The sequence below is a fragment of the Dryobates pubescens genome, chromosome Z (genome assembly GCF_014839835.1).
Source record: "Dryobates pubescens isolate bDryPub1 chromosome Z, bDryPub1.pri, whole genome shotgun sequence".
NCBI lineage: Eukaryota > Metazoa > Chordata > Aves > Piciformes > Picidae > Dryobates > Dryobates pubescens.
The window spans coordinates 89,583,105-89,604,986 of record NC_071657.1 but is presented as its reverse complement, the minus strand read 5'-3'; the positions used below and the strand labels follow the sequence as shown (position 1 = coordinate 89,604,986).

Below are 21,882 nucleotides of genomic sequence, written 5' to 3'. Positions count from 1 at the left end.
CATGTGTCACTTAAAGCATGAATTATTTTTTTTTGGCAGCATAAAACCCCTAAAAAGAAGTGCAAAGGCTCTTCAGAAGTAATTAATTTTATAAAATTAATAATCTGAATATAAATCTTTATAATTAATTACCTTTCATTTGGACTTGGATTAATTTTATTAACAGTTCTTCTTCAGAACTGACAAATATGACTCATTATTTTAAATTTGCTAAGCAGACATTTTTATTTAGCAAAGGCATACCTGATGTACAAGTTTAGTATTTAAGTGTAGTATTCCTGAGTTTTAAAGAAATATGATTTATTGAAGTGGGACATGTGCTCCCAAAACTCACTTCACATAAAATACAGGCTTGAAGAATGGTCTTGATGATACTATGTAACTGTAAAGATTATTTTACAAAAACACAGTAAAGTGACTATATAATAATACTAGTAAGAGGACATATGTGTTTATTGAATAAACTGTAAAACAAATATGTAATGATATTTTATTAATGTTAAAGCAGTGGATTTTGTGGTATATCTCTTTATGTGTCTATGCTGAAATGGCTGAAAAATATACAGTTGCTTTAGATGTCATTTAAGTGTTTAGAGTGCAGTAACAGCAGGTGTTCAAAATGAATTGTCAGAATTCTTTTGTGATCTATAAAGCATTGTGTATCTGGGGTTCACATCATATAGCCTGTAAACATTTTTCATAATTTGACATCAACTCAAAGCAATTTGAAGGTGTTGTGCAAAGAAACCAAAGTCATCTAAGCTAGCTGATAGGTATTACACATCTTCTACAAAGCCATAAAGCCAAATGAAATGACAAAGTATTATAAGATCAGGCATCATACTGTCAAAGAATTGCTACCTCAGATTTTTTTTTTCTCTCCCTTTAAAAAGGCAGACAAAGTATTTTACTTAGTGTGTGAAATTGTTCTATCAAGATTTTAAAAGTCTTATTTGTAATGTTCAAATTATTTTTGCTAACTAACAGCTTGTCGTGGAATCGTCATTTGTGTTGCACTGGTAGGAGGAAGATGGGATATTGTAGATGTGTAGCAAAAGGAAATGTTTTTAATATGAAAGAATAACAGAGACATTTCCATCTTGTAGGGAAAGCCATATGGCCCAGCTTGGCACCCCAGCATGAGTCCCCTTTCCTGGGCTGAAAAATTTTGTACCACTGCCTGTGTGGCCAGCTTACTAGGACTCAGTGAACTGAGTTGTCAGAGATGCTCTGATTATGGCTCTCAGCAGTGGAACTGAGCATTTATCAATGCTTGCTATTTAGAAATACTTGTTTTCAGCTGAGTTCCTGAGAAGTAAATCTTCAAACTCTGTCCCTAAATGAGTGAAAATAGAGACTAGCCCTGCTCTCAACTATCTGAAACCCTTACCATAAATTCAGACTCCAGTTCTCATGGGGGTGGATATTTGGACTGAATTGCATTAATTGGAAAAATCTTGTGGCCCTACCTTGGAAAATGCATTTTGAAACACTAATTTCTTAATCTTTCCTGTGTATTTCAAGCAGGAGATTAAAGATAAATGGTATACAGGAATACAGCATATATGGGGATAGAAAGGGAGGTTAACGATGGGGAGAAGGACATGGTTGCTGCATGTGGCAGAATGGAAGAGGAATACAGTCACTATAGGATGGTACACAGGTAGATAATTAGAGAAATTGGAGGAGGCAAACAAACATTTTGACCACAGTTGAAAGAGAGTGAGGGAGAACAGAAAATGGAAGTAAAAGAATCAAATAGAAGACCAGATAGGAAAAACTGATAACTGGTAGAACTGACAGCAATCATAAATGAGATTGTGAGGGAAAAAAAAAAAAAAAAGACAGAGAAAATACTTCTACAATAAAAGTGGAAATATGCACAACTACCTGAGATAGTCCACAAAACTAGTAAAGCCTTATTAAATCCTAAAGAGTTGGCAACACACCAAAACTTGCTACTACAGATCAGCTATTCTATATGAGCAGAAAAGGTCCTACACATGAGAAGTGGTCATACATGCTGCAGCCTTTTCTTCCATGTACCTGACATTGGTCCTGGGAAAACAGAATACTTGAAGAGCTAGATCTCTGATCTGTTGTTGCATTCCTACATTCCTTAGGAATTTACCAAGACAAATGAAGTGTACCACACTGTTTTTAAAAGCAACCTTCAATTTTTCAGATAGATCTACAGATAAGGTGTATTTATCCATTTACATTTTCTCACACTTATGCCTATCATTCTTAAGCATTCTTTTATTTTTTTCTTATTAATTAAAGATAAGACCTAGAAGATCCAAGAGGAAAAAAAAAAACAAACAAAAAAAACCAACACAACTTTGGGGATATTACTCTTGGTATTTCTGGGCATTACTTAGTTTGTACCTGTGACAATGTATATATATGTTAACACTTTCCTTAATCAGAAAGTTCCTGTCTTGGTGATGAATTTGGAAAATTACTAAGTCAGGCTTAAAATACATCTCTCCCATTTAAGGTAACTTTTAAAGAAAAACTATTATATCTGTGAAAATTAACTAAGAAAAATAGCTGCATTAGTTGTGTGGCCTCTTGCAGTGCTGATACGCTAAAAGATGAGCTTATACTCAAGATGCTGATGTGTACAACACTTAGATATAGGCAAATTTTAATTATTGTTTTTTATATCTTCCTCTTCTGGTTTTGAATGGTTTAATGTCCTGTTCTACTTTGTGATGCTGCTTCCCTTGGAGCTTGTCTTTTATTTAACTTTTATTTCAGACAGTGCTGCTTTGAGGTCTGTTCTCGTGAGCTGCTGAGTACCTTCACCTCATTTTGACATCACTAAAAGTGGAAAGATTTCACTTTGTTTACTACAAAGACTGCAATGGTCAGTTTTACAGACATGTAGCACTGAGTAGAATTTTTACAGGATGCTGGAAATCTTTGTAGAAGTCACTTGTAGAAAATCTCTCTTCAATAGGGCAGAAAACTATACATGGCTAGGAAGATGCAGATTTTTCTACATGTGAAATACATGCAGAAACATAATGATGTCAGATCATATGGTTTTTAATAATCATAATGCTGTAGAATACTTTTGATTCTCATCTCTGTGTCCTTCATTCCAAAAGGAAGAGGAAACTACTGCTCAAATTACATTCATAAAGAACATCTGGGACACTTTAGTGTTCCTTATTTTTCATCTTTGAAAGCAATTTTTTTATTCTGACTACAAATACATCATCTGGAATAACACAACCATCAGTTCAATATATGCATTATTCCGCTCAGAGATACTCAGCATGATCTGGGCTTCTGAAATCTTTATATTGTGCTTCATATATATATTTTTTAGTCATTTAGTAAAATATATTAATACTGAGGGTGCTGGTCTCAAAAAGCACTGCCCAGGAAAAGCACGTCAGCAAGCACTAACTAACTGTAATTGTTCAAATTTCTGCTATGCTGTTAAGTGCACATAAAAGTTTCTGAACTTCCTTGCCTTTAGTTGTGCCAGCAGGTCTCTCAAAGAAACATATTTAAATTGCATGTTCTGAATCATATGGCGAATAAAGAGTATACTTTCTATCAGAGAGATGATCCAATTTTAAAGCAAAATTATTTCCATTTTCATAAACCATTTCATTGCTGGCCTTGCAATACAAGCTAGGCATTTTTTCCATTACACTTTCAGAATCTGTATACAATTTGGAATCCAAGTTACAGTCGTGTCATTACTGTAACAGCAGAATGACTTGAAGCACAATTATTCTACGAACCAGATCCAAACGTTTTGTAAATTTCTAACATGTAAGAATTTATTGAAAGTAGATTTCATATGCAGAATGTACATTGGTTGGAGAATACTGGTATTAAAAATAGTTGCTCAGGAATTCTTTGCTGTTTCTAAGTGTATCTTAAGGAAAATGCTTTAAAATGTATTTTTTAAGTTCTTAATTTTGAAAATGCTGGCTTTAATAAAACCTGTTAGTGATTTCACTTGTAAGATCAGTATTGTTCTGAAGTCTGTAGCTTTCTGATGGACTTTTCAAACTTTTGTCATCGTAAAATCTCTTTGCAATGGTGTTCGCATTTCAATTTAATAAAAGTTCTTGAATAAAATTCACAGATTGTAGCTTTCTTCATGAAATATAACAATTCCAGTATATAACACATAAAAAAAGGAGGCATCCAGCAGTCTGTAAGACAGGCTGCTACAGCTTTGTGTGTTCCTCCCCAAGACAGCTGTGTTTAATCCACTTTGCAACTGAAGCAGTTAACACAGATGGCTTGTGCACCACATCACAACTTGCATACTTACGTTTCTTTACAGCTCTGTGTGTTGATGAAAACTATCACTAAAAGTCAGGGATTTCAACTTAACAAAAGTTTGAGGGTTGAGAACTTGGGAGTCCTAAGGTATGCAAGTACAACCTTGGATAGCAGAAAGTACAAATCTCTGGCCCATTGTAGCAAGATCAAGTAGTTTTTCTGCAAAACTAGGGCTGCCCCTCAGAATACCCTTAGGAATGGTTAGCATCCCCTAAATCATCATGCAGTATCTTTTACTGGCAATTCTGTCTAACTACAGTGTATGCCAATTACTATATGAGGGAAAGCCATCACAAATCTTGTTTCTTTTAGTATTGTGAGGAGTTATAAGGTAAGTGGAGGAAGGCAACAGGTAGCTTTCTTCTCGTCTTTGTAGGAGATTGTGCTGAAATGGGTCATTACTTATTTCTCCCACATGAAATCATTTGAGTAAATGCCTAGGTTATAGTGACACTTCTTAAGTTAGGGTTGAATATACTGCATTTATCTTCTAAGGAAGAAGCTTAGGGGAGGAGGATCAGGGGCTTCACTGTTCAAAACTGGTAACTATACAAACAATGCCTGCCTTGCTAGGAACTATAGCCATGGAGAAGAGCAGAGAGACTGATGAGGACTAGTTTGTGCTGGAAATTCCCACCAAAATGAAACAAAATGAAGGACATCAAGGCCTAAAGAAACAAGAACTTGTCAGCAGAAGAAATATCAGCAAACTGTGAAGATGTAAAACTGTTGTGACGTATGTTCCTAACGAGTGAACTTATTAACATATCATTATAATTCTACAGCACCCTTGTGCTAAGCCCCTTGCCTACAAGGTCACTCCTCTCAGCACACACTGTGAATTTTATAGATACCGTTGCTTTAATTGAAGGTAAAGAAGCTGTAAACCAATCAAAAAGTAGAACAACAATAAATATGCATAGGTAGGAGGAGTAGTTAATCAGACCTGTATAAAGAGGTGAAACTTTGTAATTAGGTGGGGTTTGCTTTGAAGAATACTGTTAGCGCCCAGCTTCGCACAGGTCTGAGATGAGTAAGAGCACCCCTGTGCTGTGTGCATATTGGCTGCTGCACACTGGCCTAGTGACCTCACGTTTGGGGTAACTCGGTGTCGCCAGTATGGCTAGGTCAAGCACAGCCTGGCAAGCTCAACCCTGGGGCACTCTGGGGCGCTGCTGTGAGGGCAGCCTGCACTGGCACGAAGCACCGGTGCTCGGTACGGGTACGCCGCGCGCCCTTTCAAACCACTTCTTTGATTCATGTACATTTAGATTTTGCTAGAAAGAGACTCGAGATGGGACAGAAGTTGATTACACCGGAACTAAGGTATCGGCCGTCGGGCAACGGCGGCCGCTGCCCGCGAGGCCACGGCAACCGCCGATTCCCGCCGGCACGCGCGCGGGGGCGGGAGGCGGAGCGGGGCCGGCGGTGTCCCGCCGACGCTGTCCCGGTGCCGGTCGACATGGAGCGGGGCAGCGGCCGCCTGCTCTGTGCGTGCAGCCGCCAGCTCGGCAGCGGTAAGGGACGGGCGTGGTAACGGGAGGCTGCTCTGCTCTGCCGCGGCCGTCCGAGTCCCTGAGGGACGAGGCGGCCGCAGCTGCCCGAGCGGGCGCTGCGGGGGTCCGTGGGAGGGTCTGTGTCTCCCCGCAGAGAGGGCTGTATGCCCTAGGGAGGCCTGGCGGTGAGTCTTTGGTGCCCCGGAATGACCGCTTGGACAGGGGTTTTTGATCGCGGTGCAGTGTTGGTGCGTGGCAGGCAAAGAAGCACTTCTCATTGTGGCTATGGCTCCCGTCGAAAGGCAGAGCTCCTGTAACCTATGGCGTTGAACCAGTATTTGTGAGACCGGGCTCTTGTACGGTGCTGTCAGGGGTTACAGGGGACGTGACAGTGTATGTACTTTATCTCAGGAAACTTTATGAATTCGTTTACATTTTAGAGTGTTTCTAAAGTTGTTTTAAAAGACATTTAAAAATAAATGTGTCATTCTCAGCAAATAATGTTAGGGATGCAGAAAAAGAATGTACTTAAATTACAGCTTTTCTGATTCCTGATTAATTACATTTCCAGTTAAACAAAAAGTAGGACACTGTGATGTTAGGGTTTTGGAAAGCGGTCAGAAGATGGCAGTGAGAGTTGTCAGGCCCCTGAGCACACCTTGTCTACCTTGTCAGTCTCGCCTAGGGCTTTTTGCCCACTACACAGGAGCCCTCTTTCAGTTCAGCCATGAGCCTTCAATCTCAACCTCAGCAGTGGCGTGAGTATAGCCTTGCTGCTCGTCCAGCCTCTGGCTCTCTCTTGGATGGACCTTGGACCTATGTTGTAGCCTTTTCTCCAGCCCTGTCTCTGGCCCCATCTGCTGCTGCTCCTAACTGGACCCCACAGGTGAACTCTGAACCCAACTCATCTCCACTTACGTGAGACACTCTGAAGGAACCATACATTACCCGTTAGTTCACCCATATGGCAAATAGCAGAGTGTCTGCATTTTCAGAATTAACTGTTTAGGTCTGTTGAAACTGTTCTGTGGTACCTGTGAACATTGCCTGTGCTGCCATCACCCAGAGTCTGGGCTCACACCCTTGTAGAAGATCCTCCTCTTGCTGCTGCCAGATAAGAATTTGTGCTAGAAGTGAATGTTGGGTTCTTGAGTGTTCTTCTGTCAAATAAAAGTCCATGAAATTGAAAAAAAATATTTTTAGGAGCTAATAAAGTAGCTTTTAAAAAAATAATAATAGAATCATAGAATTGTTAGGGTCAGAAAGGACTGCATGGACCATCTATTTTCAACCTCCCTGCCATGGGCAGGGACACGTCACAGTAGATCCAGGTTGCTCAGAGCCGCATCCAGCCTGACCTTAAAAGCCTCCAGGGATGGGGCTTCTACCGCCTCCCTGGGCAACCTGTTCCAGTGTCTCACCACCCTCATGGTGAAGAGTATTATCTATTTTGCCTTTACAAAGATGTTACTTACTTTTTTCCCTGAAGAAAATCTCTCAAGACACAAAGAAAAAAAGTACTCCGAAACCTCATTTGACCATAACTTGTGTGTTCTCTGAGCAAGTTTACTGAGAAACTCTTTCAGAGGGGCACTTTGGTAAGTGTTTGATAATTCTCTTGCTATTTTGTAGTTGCCTTTAGGCAGCAGAAATGGAAAAGCTCTGTCTCCACACAAGCAGAAATGCCTCCTTGCAATTTTGTACCTGAAAAATATGAAGTAAGTTACTCATACAGTGCTGGATGTAAGTAAGACTACATCACTAGATTTGAGTGATAGGATCATCTGCTATAGATTGTGCATTAAATATGGTTATAAAGTTTTCTTATTTGGCCAATAAACAATTGTATTACAACTAATATATAGCCTGTAGGTGTACCTGTGTGACAGTTCTGTTATTTATGGGTAAACTGTTTATTTGAAAAACTTTAAGGATGAGGTAAGTGTGGAACAGCAGTCTCACAGTTGGGCTCAAGGGTCCATTCCAATTTACATGATCCTGTGATTTCAAAAGATGAGTCTTACAGGTTTGTAGAACCCTCTGTGTGTTCAGAATTTGTTAAAATGTTAGGTCTGTGAACAACTTCTGTAGACAGCTTTGTAATCTGTGTGATCCACTACGGCTCCGATACTGAGTTTTTTATTCCACCCAGTCTTACCTCTACGAACGTATGCAGAGGATTCGTAAACAAAATATTTCCCCTTCACTGCGGACATATTACAAGAAGCCATTGTTGCTGCATCAGGGACATATGCAGTGGTTGTTTGATTATGAAGGACGAAGATACCTTGATCTCTTTGCTGGAATTGTCACTGTCAGTGTTGGACACTGTCACCCGTAAGTGAATTGCTGTTTGATTTATGATACAAAATACATAAAGGGACCCCTGCATTGATTTTGTTCTTTGGCAATCTGTGGCACTGTGAGCTTAAAACCAGAAGATTGGATTCACCAAATTGCCATGTATCTCTTAGGCTAAGGTCAATGACTAGTGCATTTTGAAGAATTTATCGATTTTTGTCTACTTGATCATCCATTTGGCAAATGGTACAGTGTCTGCGTTCTCAGAGTTAGTAACGGGTAGATGTGTGGATGTGTAAGTGCACATGTGTGTAGAATTGAATCCCTTTGTCTATTCTTGTGCTACATGCAGGAAGGTAACTATGGCTACCAAGAAACAGCTTGATCGCCTGTGGCACACCAGTAATGTCTTCATGCACCCATCAATCCATGAGTATGCTGAAAAGCTCACTGCTCTTCTTCCAGATCCACTTAAGGTACTTTGCTTCTGATGGAAGCAGGGGCTGCTGAAGGAAGTGCATCTTTGAAAGAAATATTTAATATAAATGTATTTTTTAGATGAGAGCCTTATGGGCTGTTAGATAAAAAGAACATGATGACCCTTAAGGCCTTTACTTTAGATTCAGATGCAGGCACACATAATATCCCAAGCTCCTGTTCTGTTTGTTCTCTCCCTCCAGTTGTCACTGTGAAAGGGCATTGCCAGCTTAAAATTTACTGATGATTCTAAGATGCTAACTATTGCTATATGTTGCCAGCCTTAATTTGATGAAAATTCACAGTGAAAAGTATTTGACAGTACTTAGTGTAGAAAGTACTACTGACATTTAAATAAATAAACAGTGCAAGTGCTACGTTCCATGGTTGCATCTATATATGCCACTGCTAGTGGCTAACATGTGGGGACACTACAGACCCATTTAACTGTGTGAAGGTTATTTCTGTTCATAAGCCATGGTCAGTTTGACCCAGACACCTTTGAATTACAGTTCCATCTTTGGAAAACCTGCAGACTCTTAAAAGATTTTTCCACACTCTTCCTACGTAGATCAGATAGATCTTAGTTCTGTAGTGCATGGACAATGCTAAGCTTATTGTAACAAAGTCATCTTGTGGTGGTGATAGGTTTGATGCTGAACACAGCAGTGGTGATTGTGCCCTCTACTGATCATAAGCATTCTCCTATAGGTGGTTTATCTAACCAACAGTGGATCAGAAGCCAATGATTTGGCTATGTTCATGGCAAGGCTGTACACTCGTAACTTTGATATCATAGCTTTCAGGTAATGGTGATGGATCTTTACAAACTTATTTGTGTGTGTGATCAATCTCTATATGCCTGAACAAAGAAAGAAACTCTTTAACCCCAGATCTGCTGAGGAGAACACAAGTGTTCTGTTTTCTCAAGGGTAAAAGAGTTAAAGACTCAATACAGTATATTGGGACTAATGTGCATACAAAACACAGCATGCAATTTTGCTTTTGTTATTCAGAAAACGGTCTAGTCTCTGTGTTCACAGTGTGCTTTCTGCACAGGGCCAGAGCAGGCTCCAGCAATTGCTACTTTTTTCCTTCATTTCAGCCCTGCAGAGCCTCACTTTGTCACAGTGCAATGGTACTTGTAGAATAGTGGTGCAGTGCAGTGCAGCAGGGAACAACTGTGTTTGAAAGCTGGTGGAAAGATTTACTTTTTTTTTTTCTTCTGAATTTCATTTTGTTTGTTTCACCACTTTATTTTTCTGCCAGATCCCTGAACCACAGTTCACTGCATGGGTACACAAACAGCCCTTCTGGCTTAATGACAGGGGTGGTGCAGGGGTGAGTGCTCTATAAGCACCAGTTTAAACAGTTCTCTTTACTATGCATCCCAAGTTACCTTAAATACTAGAATAAGAGGCCTTGTTATGAAGAGCTGTATTATTCTGTTTGTCTTCAGCAGAACATTGTGTGCCCACCTTGCTTGTATATCCTCATTAATGAACTTTTGATTTTTATATAAAACTGGCAGCAAACCACTGTGTAGTTTAATGATTGGCAGCATCTGTTGGAGAGAGCAGCAGTTCCCAAGATTAAAGAACAGAGATATTTGCTCTGTAGGGCTCAGGTGCTACAGCTGAACTTTGTGAGGCACTGTCTGAATTGTTCTTAGTTCAAATCATTGTTCTCCTTTTGCAAACATTGCCTCACAATTTTAGTATTTGAAATTTCAGGAAAACAGTGCAGATGGGTATTCATGGATCTTCTAAAACCAGAGTGAGAAATGGCAGTAGGGATCTTCAGGTTTTGAGTTTCCCCTGTAATTTGTAGCTCAGAAGTATGCTTTCTCAGAATTAATATTGCTACAGTCTCTTCTTGGAAATGAATGATGTTCATGTGCTTCTTTTTTTTTGCACAGAGGAGCGTACCATGGAGGCAGCCCTTACACACTGGGATTGACATCTATTGGTCTTTATAAGCATGGAGTTGCCAATGGCTTTGGCTGTTCAACAGTGAGATTTTATGTTATAGTTTTTTTTGGATAATCTGACTTACCAAGAGTTTGTTAGAATATTTCAGCAATTAGTACATTTTCTACCCTCAAAATGTTTTTGTGGTCACTAATTAAACTGCAGTGTAGCTGTTCTTGCTGGACAGGCACAAGAGCCGAGAGTCCCCTTTCTTACACCATATTGTTATTTATGCTAATTTGTGGTCATGATTTATACAGTTCTTCAGCCATTCTTGGTTGTGTGGAAGTCTCTTGTAGGGTGAAAAATAATAGCATAGAGACCCCATTGTCTCAAATTTGTTTTGGCAAATCCAGGTAAAGCTACTGCTGGCTGGGCTGAAGTGGATACTCCCCTGTAGTGAAAAAAACTGCTGTGATGTTTCTCTTTCAACAGGACAGGAGACTTACGTGTTACAGAGATCCACTGAGGATAAATGGCAGTCACTTATCTCCCTTTGCTTGAGCAGATGGGAATTACTTTCTGTCTACCAGAAAATAGCATTGACTCCTCTGATCTGCCACGCACTGGCTAGAAGAAGAATGCTTTTCAAGTAGACTCCCAGCCTGTCTCAGTAAATGAGTTCCCTGAAGTCATGTGGTATTTCATCAGCACTTATCGTTAGAAGGCTGGAGTTCCCAATTTCCAGCTCTACCTGCCTTTCTGTATTTTGCAGATCTTTATCATAGAATCATTTCAGTTTGAAAAGACCTTTAAAATCATTGAGTCCAACCATTATCTGACTCTACCAAGTCTGCTGCTGAACCATGTCCCTTAGCACCACATCTCCCCATCTTTTAAACACCTCCAGGGATGGGGATTAAACCACCTCCGTGGGGAGCCTATTCCAGTGAAGAAGCAGCTTCTAATAACCAATCTAAACCTCCACAGGTGCAATTTGAGGCCACTTCCTCTTGTCCTATCACTAATTACTGTGGAGAAGAGACCGACATAAGGCCTCTCCTCAGTGTTCTTTACTCCAGACCAAACAACCCCATTTCCCTCAGCCACTCCTCTGACCTGTGTGCCAAACCCTTCACCAGCTTTGTTGCCCATATCTGGATCCACGCTAGCACCCCAGTGTCTTGTAGTGAAATACCCGAATTCAGTACTCAAGGTGTGGCCTCAGCAGTACTGAGGGGGACAATCACTTCCCTGGTCCTGCTTGTTACACTATTCTGGATACAGACTAGGATGATACTGGCATTTTTGGCCATGTGAGCACACTGCTGGCTCGTGTTCAGCTTGCTGTGCAGCTTTCCAGCCATTCTGCCCCAAGCCTATAGAGTTGCATGAGATTGCTGTGACCCATGTGCAGGACCCAACACTTGGCCTTACTGAATCTCATACAATCAGCTGTGGCCCATCCATCAATCCAGCCTGTCCAGATTCTTCTGCAGAGCCTTCCTTGCCTCCAGCAGATTAATGCTTTCTTCTAGCTTGGTGTCATCTGCAAAGTTACTGAGGGTGCACTTAATCCCCTTGTTCTGATCATTGGCAAAGTTAGAGAACTGGCCCCAAAACTGAGCTCTGGGGAACGCCACTTGTGACCAGCTGCCTTGGATTTAACTCCTTCAACATCAATCTTTGGGTTTGGCCACCCAGCCAGTTTTTTACCTTGCATCCCATTGAAAGATGCCATCTGTAGCTATTTATTTTCTATTTGACAGACAATGTTACCAGATGTTTTTCGTGGACCATGGGGAGGCAGTCATTGCAGAGATTCTCCAGTACAAACAGTTAGAAAATGCAGCTGTTCTGAAGGTTGGTCCATAATAAAAATTATCAGGGTTTTATGAGAGAATACTAGAAGTCTGTGGAAATAGGTTATATTTACCTCCCCCAGTAAAGTTATACCTCTGCTTGGGATTTGAAGGGAAACAATACTGCAAAGAACCTCAGGCAACTGATGCCCAACTGAGAAAAATTTTGAGCACATGACACCTTATTCTCTGATTTCTTCTTAACATCCCAGCTTTTATTTCCAGTGTTTGTGATGATCAGCTCTGGAAGCTGTGGAACTGTTTAGCACATTTGGAAGAACAGAAATGTTGATTGATGTTTTCTGCTGTTTCTGAAGTTTTGACAGCTCTCCAGCTTTTGTTTTGGCATAACATGAAAAGTAAAGACAACTTGAAGCCAGCAATTAGGCAAGAAGTCATAAATGAGGGAAAATATTCCATGGCAGCACAATGTGAAAGCTCCTCTACTGCTCTCCTGTTAACAATTACAGTATTTTTTCCTGCTGTCTCAAGGTCATTCTTTAGTATTTTAATTCACATGCATACATAACAGAAAGTGTTCTTTTTAGCTTTCCCCTCTCCAGTAAATGAGAGTATTAGCTATACTGCTTTCTCTAGTCTTTATTTCAGTATTGACTGATAAGCAGCTCTGTTCTCCAGAATCCTCATACCTGCACTAAACTTATCAGTGCCTTATATCTTACACTAGTGTTTGCTAACCCCCCAGAAAATGTCTGCTTATTCCTGCTGTTGATGCCTACATCACAAACACTCTTTCTAAGCCTGTAGCTTACTGGCCTGTATTATGGTAGCACTGTATCATCTGGCAGCTTTGCCTTGCTGTTTTGGCACTCCTTAGAGCATAAATGGTTTAAGAGAAAATGAGGGACTCTCTCATTTGATGTTTAAATACACAGTAAGATGCTGAGGGATGATATTTACCATACAGCCAGATCTGTAGATCTGTACCCTTTAGATCTGTAATTGCATGTTTTGAAACTAGCTTTGTGTCATTTTAAGTAAATTCACTAAAAACTATTTCCCCCATAAACAGGTGTATGCCATGCAAACAACCAGTACATTGAACAGCTGAAAGATACTCTGAATACCTCAGTGCCAAAGACAATAGCTGGATTTATTGCTGAGCCAATTCAAGTAGGTAGTTTGTCATTCTCAGTTGTGATAGCAAAAATATCGTGAAGCACTCAAACCTGATATTCCTTAGTGATACCCTGTAGACTTCTGCCTTAAACACCGTAAGTATTTGAAAGAATGGATGCACTGCCTTAACATTTCTGGTTTTGTCATTGATGTCAGTGGAACTAGAATTTTGTTCATGAAGTGAAATTAAATAATCATGATTGAACACACACATTTCTTCTGTATTTAAATAGCAAGTGTACTGCATGGTATTAGTTTCTAGTGCCATCTTCCAAATTTTCTTTTACTGTTTCTCTCAACTTCAACCCAGTCCCCTTCCACCTCTTTCTACCCATGTTGTTCACTGTATTTTCAGCAGGTGTCAGCAAGTGGTTGCCACAGGATTCATTTTCTGGGTGCTTCACCCTAGTTTCAGAATTGCTGTATACATGGTGCTTAAATAAGAAAATTGGAGAACGTATCCTGGGAACAGGAAATGCAAGAAGAAAAGAAAAAAACGGTTAAAATTGTACCACATAGAGCTGTTTCTTGTTTTTGCTGTCTTCTAAGCCTTTACATACATAAATCCAAGAATCCAGGTGTAGGGTGGAATTTCTCATCCAAATGAAAGCTGGCAAGATAAAAAGAAATGGAGGAAGCAGTATTTACAACCAATTAACAAAATCAAGGATGTGAATTCTCTTGTTTAACTTTGTCATCAAACAGTTTCTGGGTTTCTCTGTGAGTCAGTTTTCAAGGTGCTTGTTTTGGCAGTGTGATTGACTCTCTCTTACACTGATACAGTTACAGGATGGTCCCACAAATGTTTACACCCGCACAACTAATGGCACAGCAGCCTGCCCTGTGAAATGGGAGTGAGTGACCTAAGCATAAACTTTTTGGAGTAGTTTTTCACTGCTGAAGGCAGAAACTTGAAACAACAGTCATCTTCTTACTTGAGGGCTGCTGGTGTTTTTATTTATTGTAGGATAGTCACACAGTGGAACTCCTGTGTCCTTGTCTGTTCCTGAAGACACTTTTCTTTCCTTTTTTTTTCTTGGCAGGGTGTTAATGGAGCTGTTCAGTACCCAAGAAGTTTCTTAAAGGAAGCTTACCAGCTCATACGGGAAAGAGGGGGTGTTTGTATTTCAGATGAAGTGAGTTGGTTTTGGTTGTTTGTTTTTTTTTTAACATAAGAGATAGAGAGTTTGGAGTGCCTCTGAAAGTCATTTTAAAAGAATGAAGGCAAATTAGAAGCCTTGAAATAATCTAAATGAAATGCTATTCACTTCATGGCATAAGATGTGTATTTGCAGGCATAGGACCCTCCCAATTTTTACTCTTTTTTATTCTGCTATGTGGTGGTCTGATTTTATACACAGCTAATGTTAGTAGCAAACTTCAGTTCTTATCTTTTGGGAGCAGTACCTTTACGTAAATGTCCAGTGAATTTAGTGCCAGGTGTGATGCAAGTTTTTTCATGATGCTTCTTCTATGAGTGTTGTTGACATACATAGTCTGGAAGGAAGGTGATTTCTGTACCTCTACAAATACATTTTGTAAACAGAATTGTGTAGCTAAAGCTATTTTGAAATAGTAAAAAACACCACCACAGTGGTGGTGGTAGCTACCTCAAACAATATAGCAGTTGGAATTAGCAATTGTTTTAGAAATGTGGTAAGCAGCTGCATTTCTTCTCCATTTTGCAGTGGGAGCTGCATCTTATTTGTGCATCTTGCCACGCCTGTGGCATTGTGGTGTTATCTTCTTTCAGATGCAAAAAAATAGTCCACTGACAGTATTTTGTGCAAACCATCTGAATGAGGATCCTAATACAAGTTGACACCAGATGTAGAAAGACAAGAAAAAGAAAACATACAGTAAACTGTGAGAAAGTGATGGGGCTTTCTCTGTATTTTTCTTTTGAAAGGTACAGACAGGATTTGGACGGACAGGCAGCCATTTCTGGGGATTTCAAACACACGGTGTAGTCCCTGACATTGTTACTATGGCAAAAGGAATTGGCAATGGCTTTCCTATGGCAGCTGTTGTTACAACCAAAGGTATAAGTGTTCTGATAACATTTAAAATAGAGCCATTACAAAATATACTACACAACAGTTACTTAGTGGAGAGACACGAGTTCAAACAGCTGAACCTTATTATTAAATGTCTCAGTCTTACCTTTTGACAAATGGATTGTCATTACTCACTTGTTTTACCACATGCTGTCCTCTACCAGTGCAGTGCTTTATTCAGATGAGGTTAGTTGAATCCCTTGAATCAGGGACAATCTTGTAAGTCATTCAGATGCTGGAATTTATCACTAAATGTACCATTTTACTGATCAGTGTACTGGGAGTATCTAAGGCAGCATGTTAGCCAGCTGCTTGACTCACAAAAATAAATGGCTGAATCTAGTGGAAAAAAAAAGTGTAGATGTCAGTTTAAGGGGTTAAGACAGCAGCTGACAGCATGTATTACAAGAGTGACTTTCTCTTTGAAAGTCTAGGTTTCATAACTGCTGGACACTGGAGTTTTTGGAGATAGTCATCTTCTGCACAACCTACATGCAGGGAAAAAACCACCGTCTTCCGATTGTGTTAACTCCAGCAGAACTAGGGTGCAGCACATTTAACTTAGCAGTGAAGTCTAAGTAGGTAATTACTGTTACCAGACAAAGCAACTGTAAGAGTAATCAGTGTTTTCTTTTTCTTTCAGAAATTGCAAGTTGCTTGGCTCAAAACCTTCACTTTAATACATTTGGAGGAAACCCTTTGGCCTGCGTAGTTGGAGCTGCAGTTCTTGATGTAGGAACAACATTATACAAATTACACTTTTGGTTGTTGCAAAAGATGAAAAATGCTTACATTTGTTCTTACTGTAAAGTTATATGTGGGCAGTTTAGCGACGATGGAGAATGGAATCAATACATCTGATCAATATGATCTAGTATTGTCCTTTATTGCTTCAGTATTGCAGGCCTATGGCTCAGGCCTATGGTGAAAGCATGGTACAGAGCAGACAGTAGAGCTGACAGGCTAGTAAGAAAAGCATGGAGGAAAGTGCACAGTAAGAAAACCCTTAGAACTTATATCAACTCGGGAGGGCATTGCTGGCATGGCTTCATTGGCCCCTCACGAGTGACCACACACTATCACTATTGATTATTGGTTAAACCAGTAATGACAGGCAAGGTTGTTGATGCACGTGTGCGTCCTGTTATTCTAACTCTCTGTGTTTATAGCTACCGGTGTCCTGCTTTGGCTACACGGTGCAGGCACAGCACTATTCTGCTATGCCGCTAGCTACTTCTGCACCCATGCTGGACACAGCCTACCACCATGTCAGGCTCTAGGCCTACACTGCCAGATTGCTCACACTGCTTATTGCAACCATTACCACAGGGCAGTTGTCTAAATAAATGTATAAAATGCACAGACACATGCATGTATTATGAATACATAGCCCATGTGCTGTGTGTGTTTGAAAAACTCCTCCTTAGTTTCCTTGCAAAAGTCAATCTCTCTAGCAAGAGTATGAATCCTCCAGTTAGGTTTTCAGAATCATCTTTCTTTGTCTCCCTTACATTCTCTTCTGTGTTAATGAAAATGTAGAAATCACTTTCTCAAAAGCTAATGCTTTCACGGAACTATGCAAATTCTCAGCTAAACTAAATGTCTTCTTTGTCACGCATGCTTAACAGATTTGTTTTAACTCCACAGCTTTTGCCTTTTGCCTAAAAAGCCTTCACAGCTAGACAGCTGGATGTCTTTAAGGTCAGAATTCCATTAGAAATAGAAGATAACAGAAAAATCTGCAACATACTTCACTTACTATATACCAGAAAACCAGCCAGTGGGCACTAGGTTGCTGTTTAACGTGGCTTGTCTACGGACCATTTATCCTTGAATCTCATTTCATTACAGCAGACACTGCTTCTATTCAGGTTACTTTCCCTGAGCGATTGTTTGTATTTATCAAGCTATTCTGTAAGATACTTGATCATATAAATATTTTGAAAACCAGTTTACAAATAGGAAAGCATGAATGCACGTCTTGGGATTTTTTTGGCTCAAGAGGTAACTTGGAGCCTGAATCTGAAGTAAGTCCAAGGAGGCTGTCAAGAGTCAGGAAGAATAAAATGGAGCTGAAAAAAAGAAATTTATAAAGGAAGAAACACACACTTCATCCACTGTGGTTGTATTTTTTGTTGTTTTGGGGTTTTAAATGTAAATTTTCTTAATGCAGACAGTAAGTTCAGAAAATAGTTTGTACTTTTCAGTACTGATAGCTGGCTGCTTGTCAGAACTTTTAAGGAGATTGGAGTAAGGAACAACAGAAAAAAAAGGATTGTGACTACAAAAGAATGGTGTGGTTTGATCTAGTACACTCAGACCGTTCCCTAAAAGGCTGCCTACTACACATAGGTATGCTTTGTCAAATTACATTCTTCTCATGACACTCTGAGGGAAAAAAAGTTTCTTTTGCAAAAATAATCTTTTGAAAATAGTCATGCTGTCCAGGTATGATGACATGAATTATGGGATTATGTTTATGGAATAATAAGTAAAATATGAAAAATGCCACAGCAACATCACTTTCTGTTCTGATGCCGTTATTTAAGAGAAGAAAACTGTAAGGACTGTAGTAGTTAAGAAGTCTGCAAGTAAGTGAGATAATCGTGTCTTCAAGCTAAATGGGGATTAACCAACTGTATTGGAAGCTTTTCCTGCAACACTGTCCTTTTAACCAGGCTATTGAAGAAGATGGTCTACAAAAGAACAGTGAGGATGTGGGAACATACATGCTACTGGAGCTGGCTAAACTACGGGATAAATTTGAGATTGTTGGAGATGTCCGTGGCAAGGGACTTATGATTGGAGTAGAAATGGTGACAGATAAGGTTAGTGATTTACTATTTGTTTCCAATTTACAGTGACATTGGAAGTGTTGCCATATTTTGTTTCAGTTCAACTAATAGAAAGATTTTTATATCAAAAAACAACTACTGAAATTAGAAAACTCTGCTCTGGCTAAAAATGAGCTGGAACAATCCATCGGTTCAAGTATTTCACAAGCTTTGAGTAAACAGTGACTCATGTAACTTAATTGCATAAACTCATCTCAAAAAGCAGATAAATTATGCCCCTTTTTTTTTTAGAGAGATGGGAGGGAGATCTTGGAGAGAGTAGAATATACATCTTATTCGTGGAACTAATTTAGAAGATCTAAGTGAATTTTAATGCTCACTTTCCTTAGGAAAGTCGCCACCCTCTTCCTGCTGAAGAAATCAGTCAGATCTGGGAGGACTGTAAAGACATGGGGGTTCTGATTGGCAGAGGAGGACTCTACAGTCAGGTACTGAACCTTTGCTTATACATATTATTTTCTGTACTCATTAACTACATCTTTCTTCCCCAAGCTAAACTAACTTCATATGCCCTTAGGAAATGTCTCAGCTTAATTTTGCATATATTGTATACCAGCCAGGATCTGTGTGAGTCTTTTCCAGTGTGCTGAACCAGCTCTAAGCTTAGAGTTTTCCTTTAGAGGAGTAAATTCCCCTAGGAAGTACTGTAGTCTGTATAAAGTAGAAGAAAACAATATTCAGGCCTGCTAAATCTTTGCTGCTGTTCTGGTTATCACCTGACCTGTTTGTACAGAACAAGTTTGGTTTTGCTAGTTCCTTCTGTCTGGAGAGCTGTTAACATTTTACCTGTAGGGTAACTGGAAAAAAAAAAAATGTTGATAGCAAGCTCAGCAGCACAGCTCAAAAGTGAGCATGCGAATGGGCACTGTGCCACCAGCTTCTTACAACGGAAGAGCTAAACGCAGAGAATTGCCTCTGGACTGGTCAGGTCAGTAAAGCCCTTTGGCATAGAGGAAGCAACTTCTGTTTAAGACACCTGCAGATGATGAATAGGATGTGGCATCTGTCACTTCATGAGCTCTTCCACAAGTTACAGACCAAAACACAGCTAACACTCTGAATCTCAGGGTGTAGTAAAATCTGATCCTATCTCACAAAGAGTGCTGTTTATCAGTGCTACCTTCAGCTGGGGCTGTGGGTTGGAAAGACCATTATTCCTCCTCTTGCTGCAAAAAGTCCTGTGATATGACAGAAATGTAAATGACAGTTTAAGTTTCTCATGAGTTTAATACTCTTGAAAACATTCATACATTTAGTCTTAAGAACCTGCATTCTCAACACATTAAACTGTGCATATATCCCTCCCAATCAACACAAATTCATACTATAGTAACCTAACTGAAAGTTACTATTTAGTGATTATTTCATAATACATTCTCTTCAAAGCCTTTAAAAAGCCTGTAACAGCAGATCAGCTGGCACAGTGCAATAGGCTATCACTCTTAGGAGATACTGCTTTTCCCTGTGTCAAACCTGCCAGGAAAGAAAATACATCCATGTCTCCTTTTTTAGCACAAACCCATCTAAGGTTTTATACAAGCTCTGGAGTAACAGCTACAGACAGGACCCTGCTCTAGTCAGGTCTCTTCTGGAGTCAGTTGCTTTGTTACAAGAGTGGAGTGGAGATTTCAATGTAGAAAAGTCCAAAGTTGCCTTACTTCAGAGTGTATTAATCAGAAGCCTCAATCTTTGTTCTGCTGTCTCCTGTAATACAATTTTGCACACTTTTGGTTAGATTTTTATTTCTTTGTGTGCAGAAGGTGAGTGCTGACCTAGATGGTCTGCTACAAACTATATTCTTTCCATAATCAAGGATTTTTTCCTCTCTCTTCCCAGACATTTAGAATTAAACCTCCTATGTGCATTACTAAGAAGGATGCCGACTTTGCTGTGGAAGTATTTCATACTGCTCTACAGAGACATACGGAAAGAGCAGCTGCAAAAAAGACCTGATCCTTACATGAGGCACACATGGAATCCCTGATACTTGTCAGCTGGACTCGGCACTAATCTACACTGGAGAGAGAAATCAGTCTGAAGATTAAATGCTTGTTCACTACTATAAAAGCAGTCTAAGAGATCCAGTGTTTGGTAAACATATTAGTTTATTAGAATATGCTCTAATCTGCTTTGTAAACATACAGTTCTGTTCTACAGTGGTGGTGTGTATTATTTGCACATCTATCCCAGCATTAATAAACACTGATTTGATTACCTGAGTATCAGATGAAGACATACATTCATCTTTCATATCAAAACTAGTAAATTTTAGAAAAAGTAAAAGGAAAAAATATAAAGTTGTTTGGGGGAAGTACACTCTTTGGACTCCATAGCATCCATGGAGCCCTTGGGAGTGGTACCACCATGGCTCTGTTCGTTTGTGCGACAACCTTTACTCCCAGTTCTTACAGATGGTTTTCCACAGCAGCACCACACACTCCTGAACTGCTGAGTGTAAGCATGTGGTGTGCCAGCATGAGCTGGGACCAATGCAAGGGTAGTCCCCAGCTGCTTTCTGAAATAATCACTGCTGCTGCACCCACCCACACTACCAAACTCTTGCCCTTTACAACCAATACATGCCAGCATTTTTAAAACATAAAAATGGTAAGTATTTGGGTTTATTTAAATAAGAAAGAGAGGGGAAAAAACACGTCAGAAAGTTGGACCAGAGGATTCAGTCTGTGAGATTTCAGAGTCTCTAGTTGAGAACCACCCTGGCCAGGACATAACTGGAGGTTTCAAACTGCTTACCTGTACTACAAAGATACAGTGCAATTAGAGCAGCTGAAAAACCCAGCAAAACACCCACCACCACCAAAAAATAACAAACCTCCCCCAAACACAACCCTAAATGAACCCACGAAGTTGGAAAGCTTAATTACAGTGATGGTTTGTATCATGGGGCTCTTAATTCCATCATCATCCTTTCTGAAATACGCTTTCCTTTTGCTCCTGCTTTAGGGAGAGCAAAAAAGGCATTGTGGACAGTCAGCAAGAACTGTACATTTACAATTTTAACATCTGAATGATTCCTTGATCCCAACAATGCTACTGTGACAGCTTTCTGGGAAAGAAGAGTATTCTGCCACTTTGTGTGATTACTTGAAACTTTACAGGAACTTGGTTAATGCAGGATCAATGCTTCTGGAAAATTTCACTGCAAGGGTTTCCTGAACAACATAACACACTCATGCTGAGCATTGCCTTCTCCAGTGCATTGACATTTCCTGTGCAAAATCCACTTCCATTCCAAAATCAGGTGTATGTTTTTTCCTTCTTCAGGTGTTACTCAAGATCAACTAAATTAGACATTTAAGCAGAGGTACAACACCAATTCCCATGCTGTTTTTCTATTGAAAACAGGATGTACTTTATATGTGTCACTTGGAAATTCAGAAGAGCCTTGCCAGAATAAATGAAGGGAGAAATGACTTTTTCCAACACCTGGTATGCAGGTAGATATA

General features: G+C 39.8%; 1 protein-coding gene across 1 annotated transcript; it reads left to right on the top strand.

The window, feature by feature from the left end:
- The first annotated feature begins 5,761 nt into the window (after nucleotides 1-5,761).
- AGXT2 (alanine--glyoxylate aminotransferase 2) lies at nucleotides 5,762-20,368 on the top strand. The gene is made up of 14 exons (XM_054177823.1): nucleotides 5,762-5,834; nucleotides 7,446-7,531; nucleotides 7,966-8,150; nucleotides 8,467-8,590; nucleotides 9,303-9,397; nucleotides 10,510-10,603; nucleotides 12,271-12,364; nucleotides 13,397-13,497; nucleotides 14,547-14,639; nucleotides 15,413-15,545; nucleotides 16,204-16,292; nucleotides 18,239-18,388; nucleotides 18,745-18,843; nucleotides 20,252-20,368. Exons 1-14 carry the CDS (start codon nucleotides 5,780-5,782, stop codon nucleotides 20,366-20,368), a joined length of 1,515 nt encoding a protein of 504 aa, XP_054033798.1. The 5' UTR covers nucleotides 5,762-5,779.
- The last annotated feature ends 1,514 nt before the right edge of the window (nucleotides 20,369-21,882 follow it).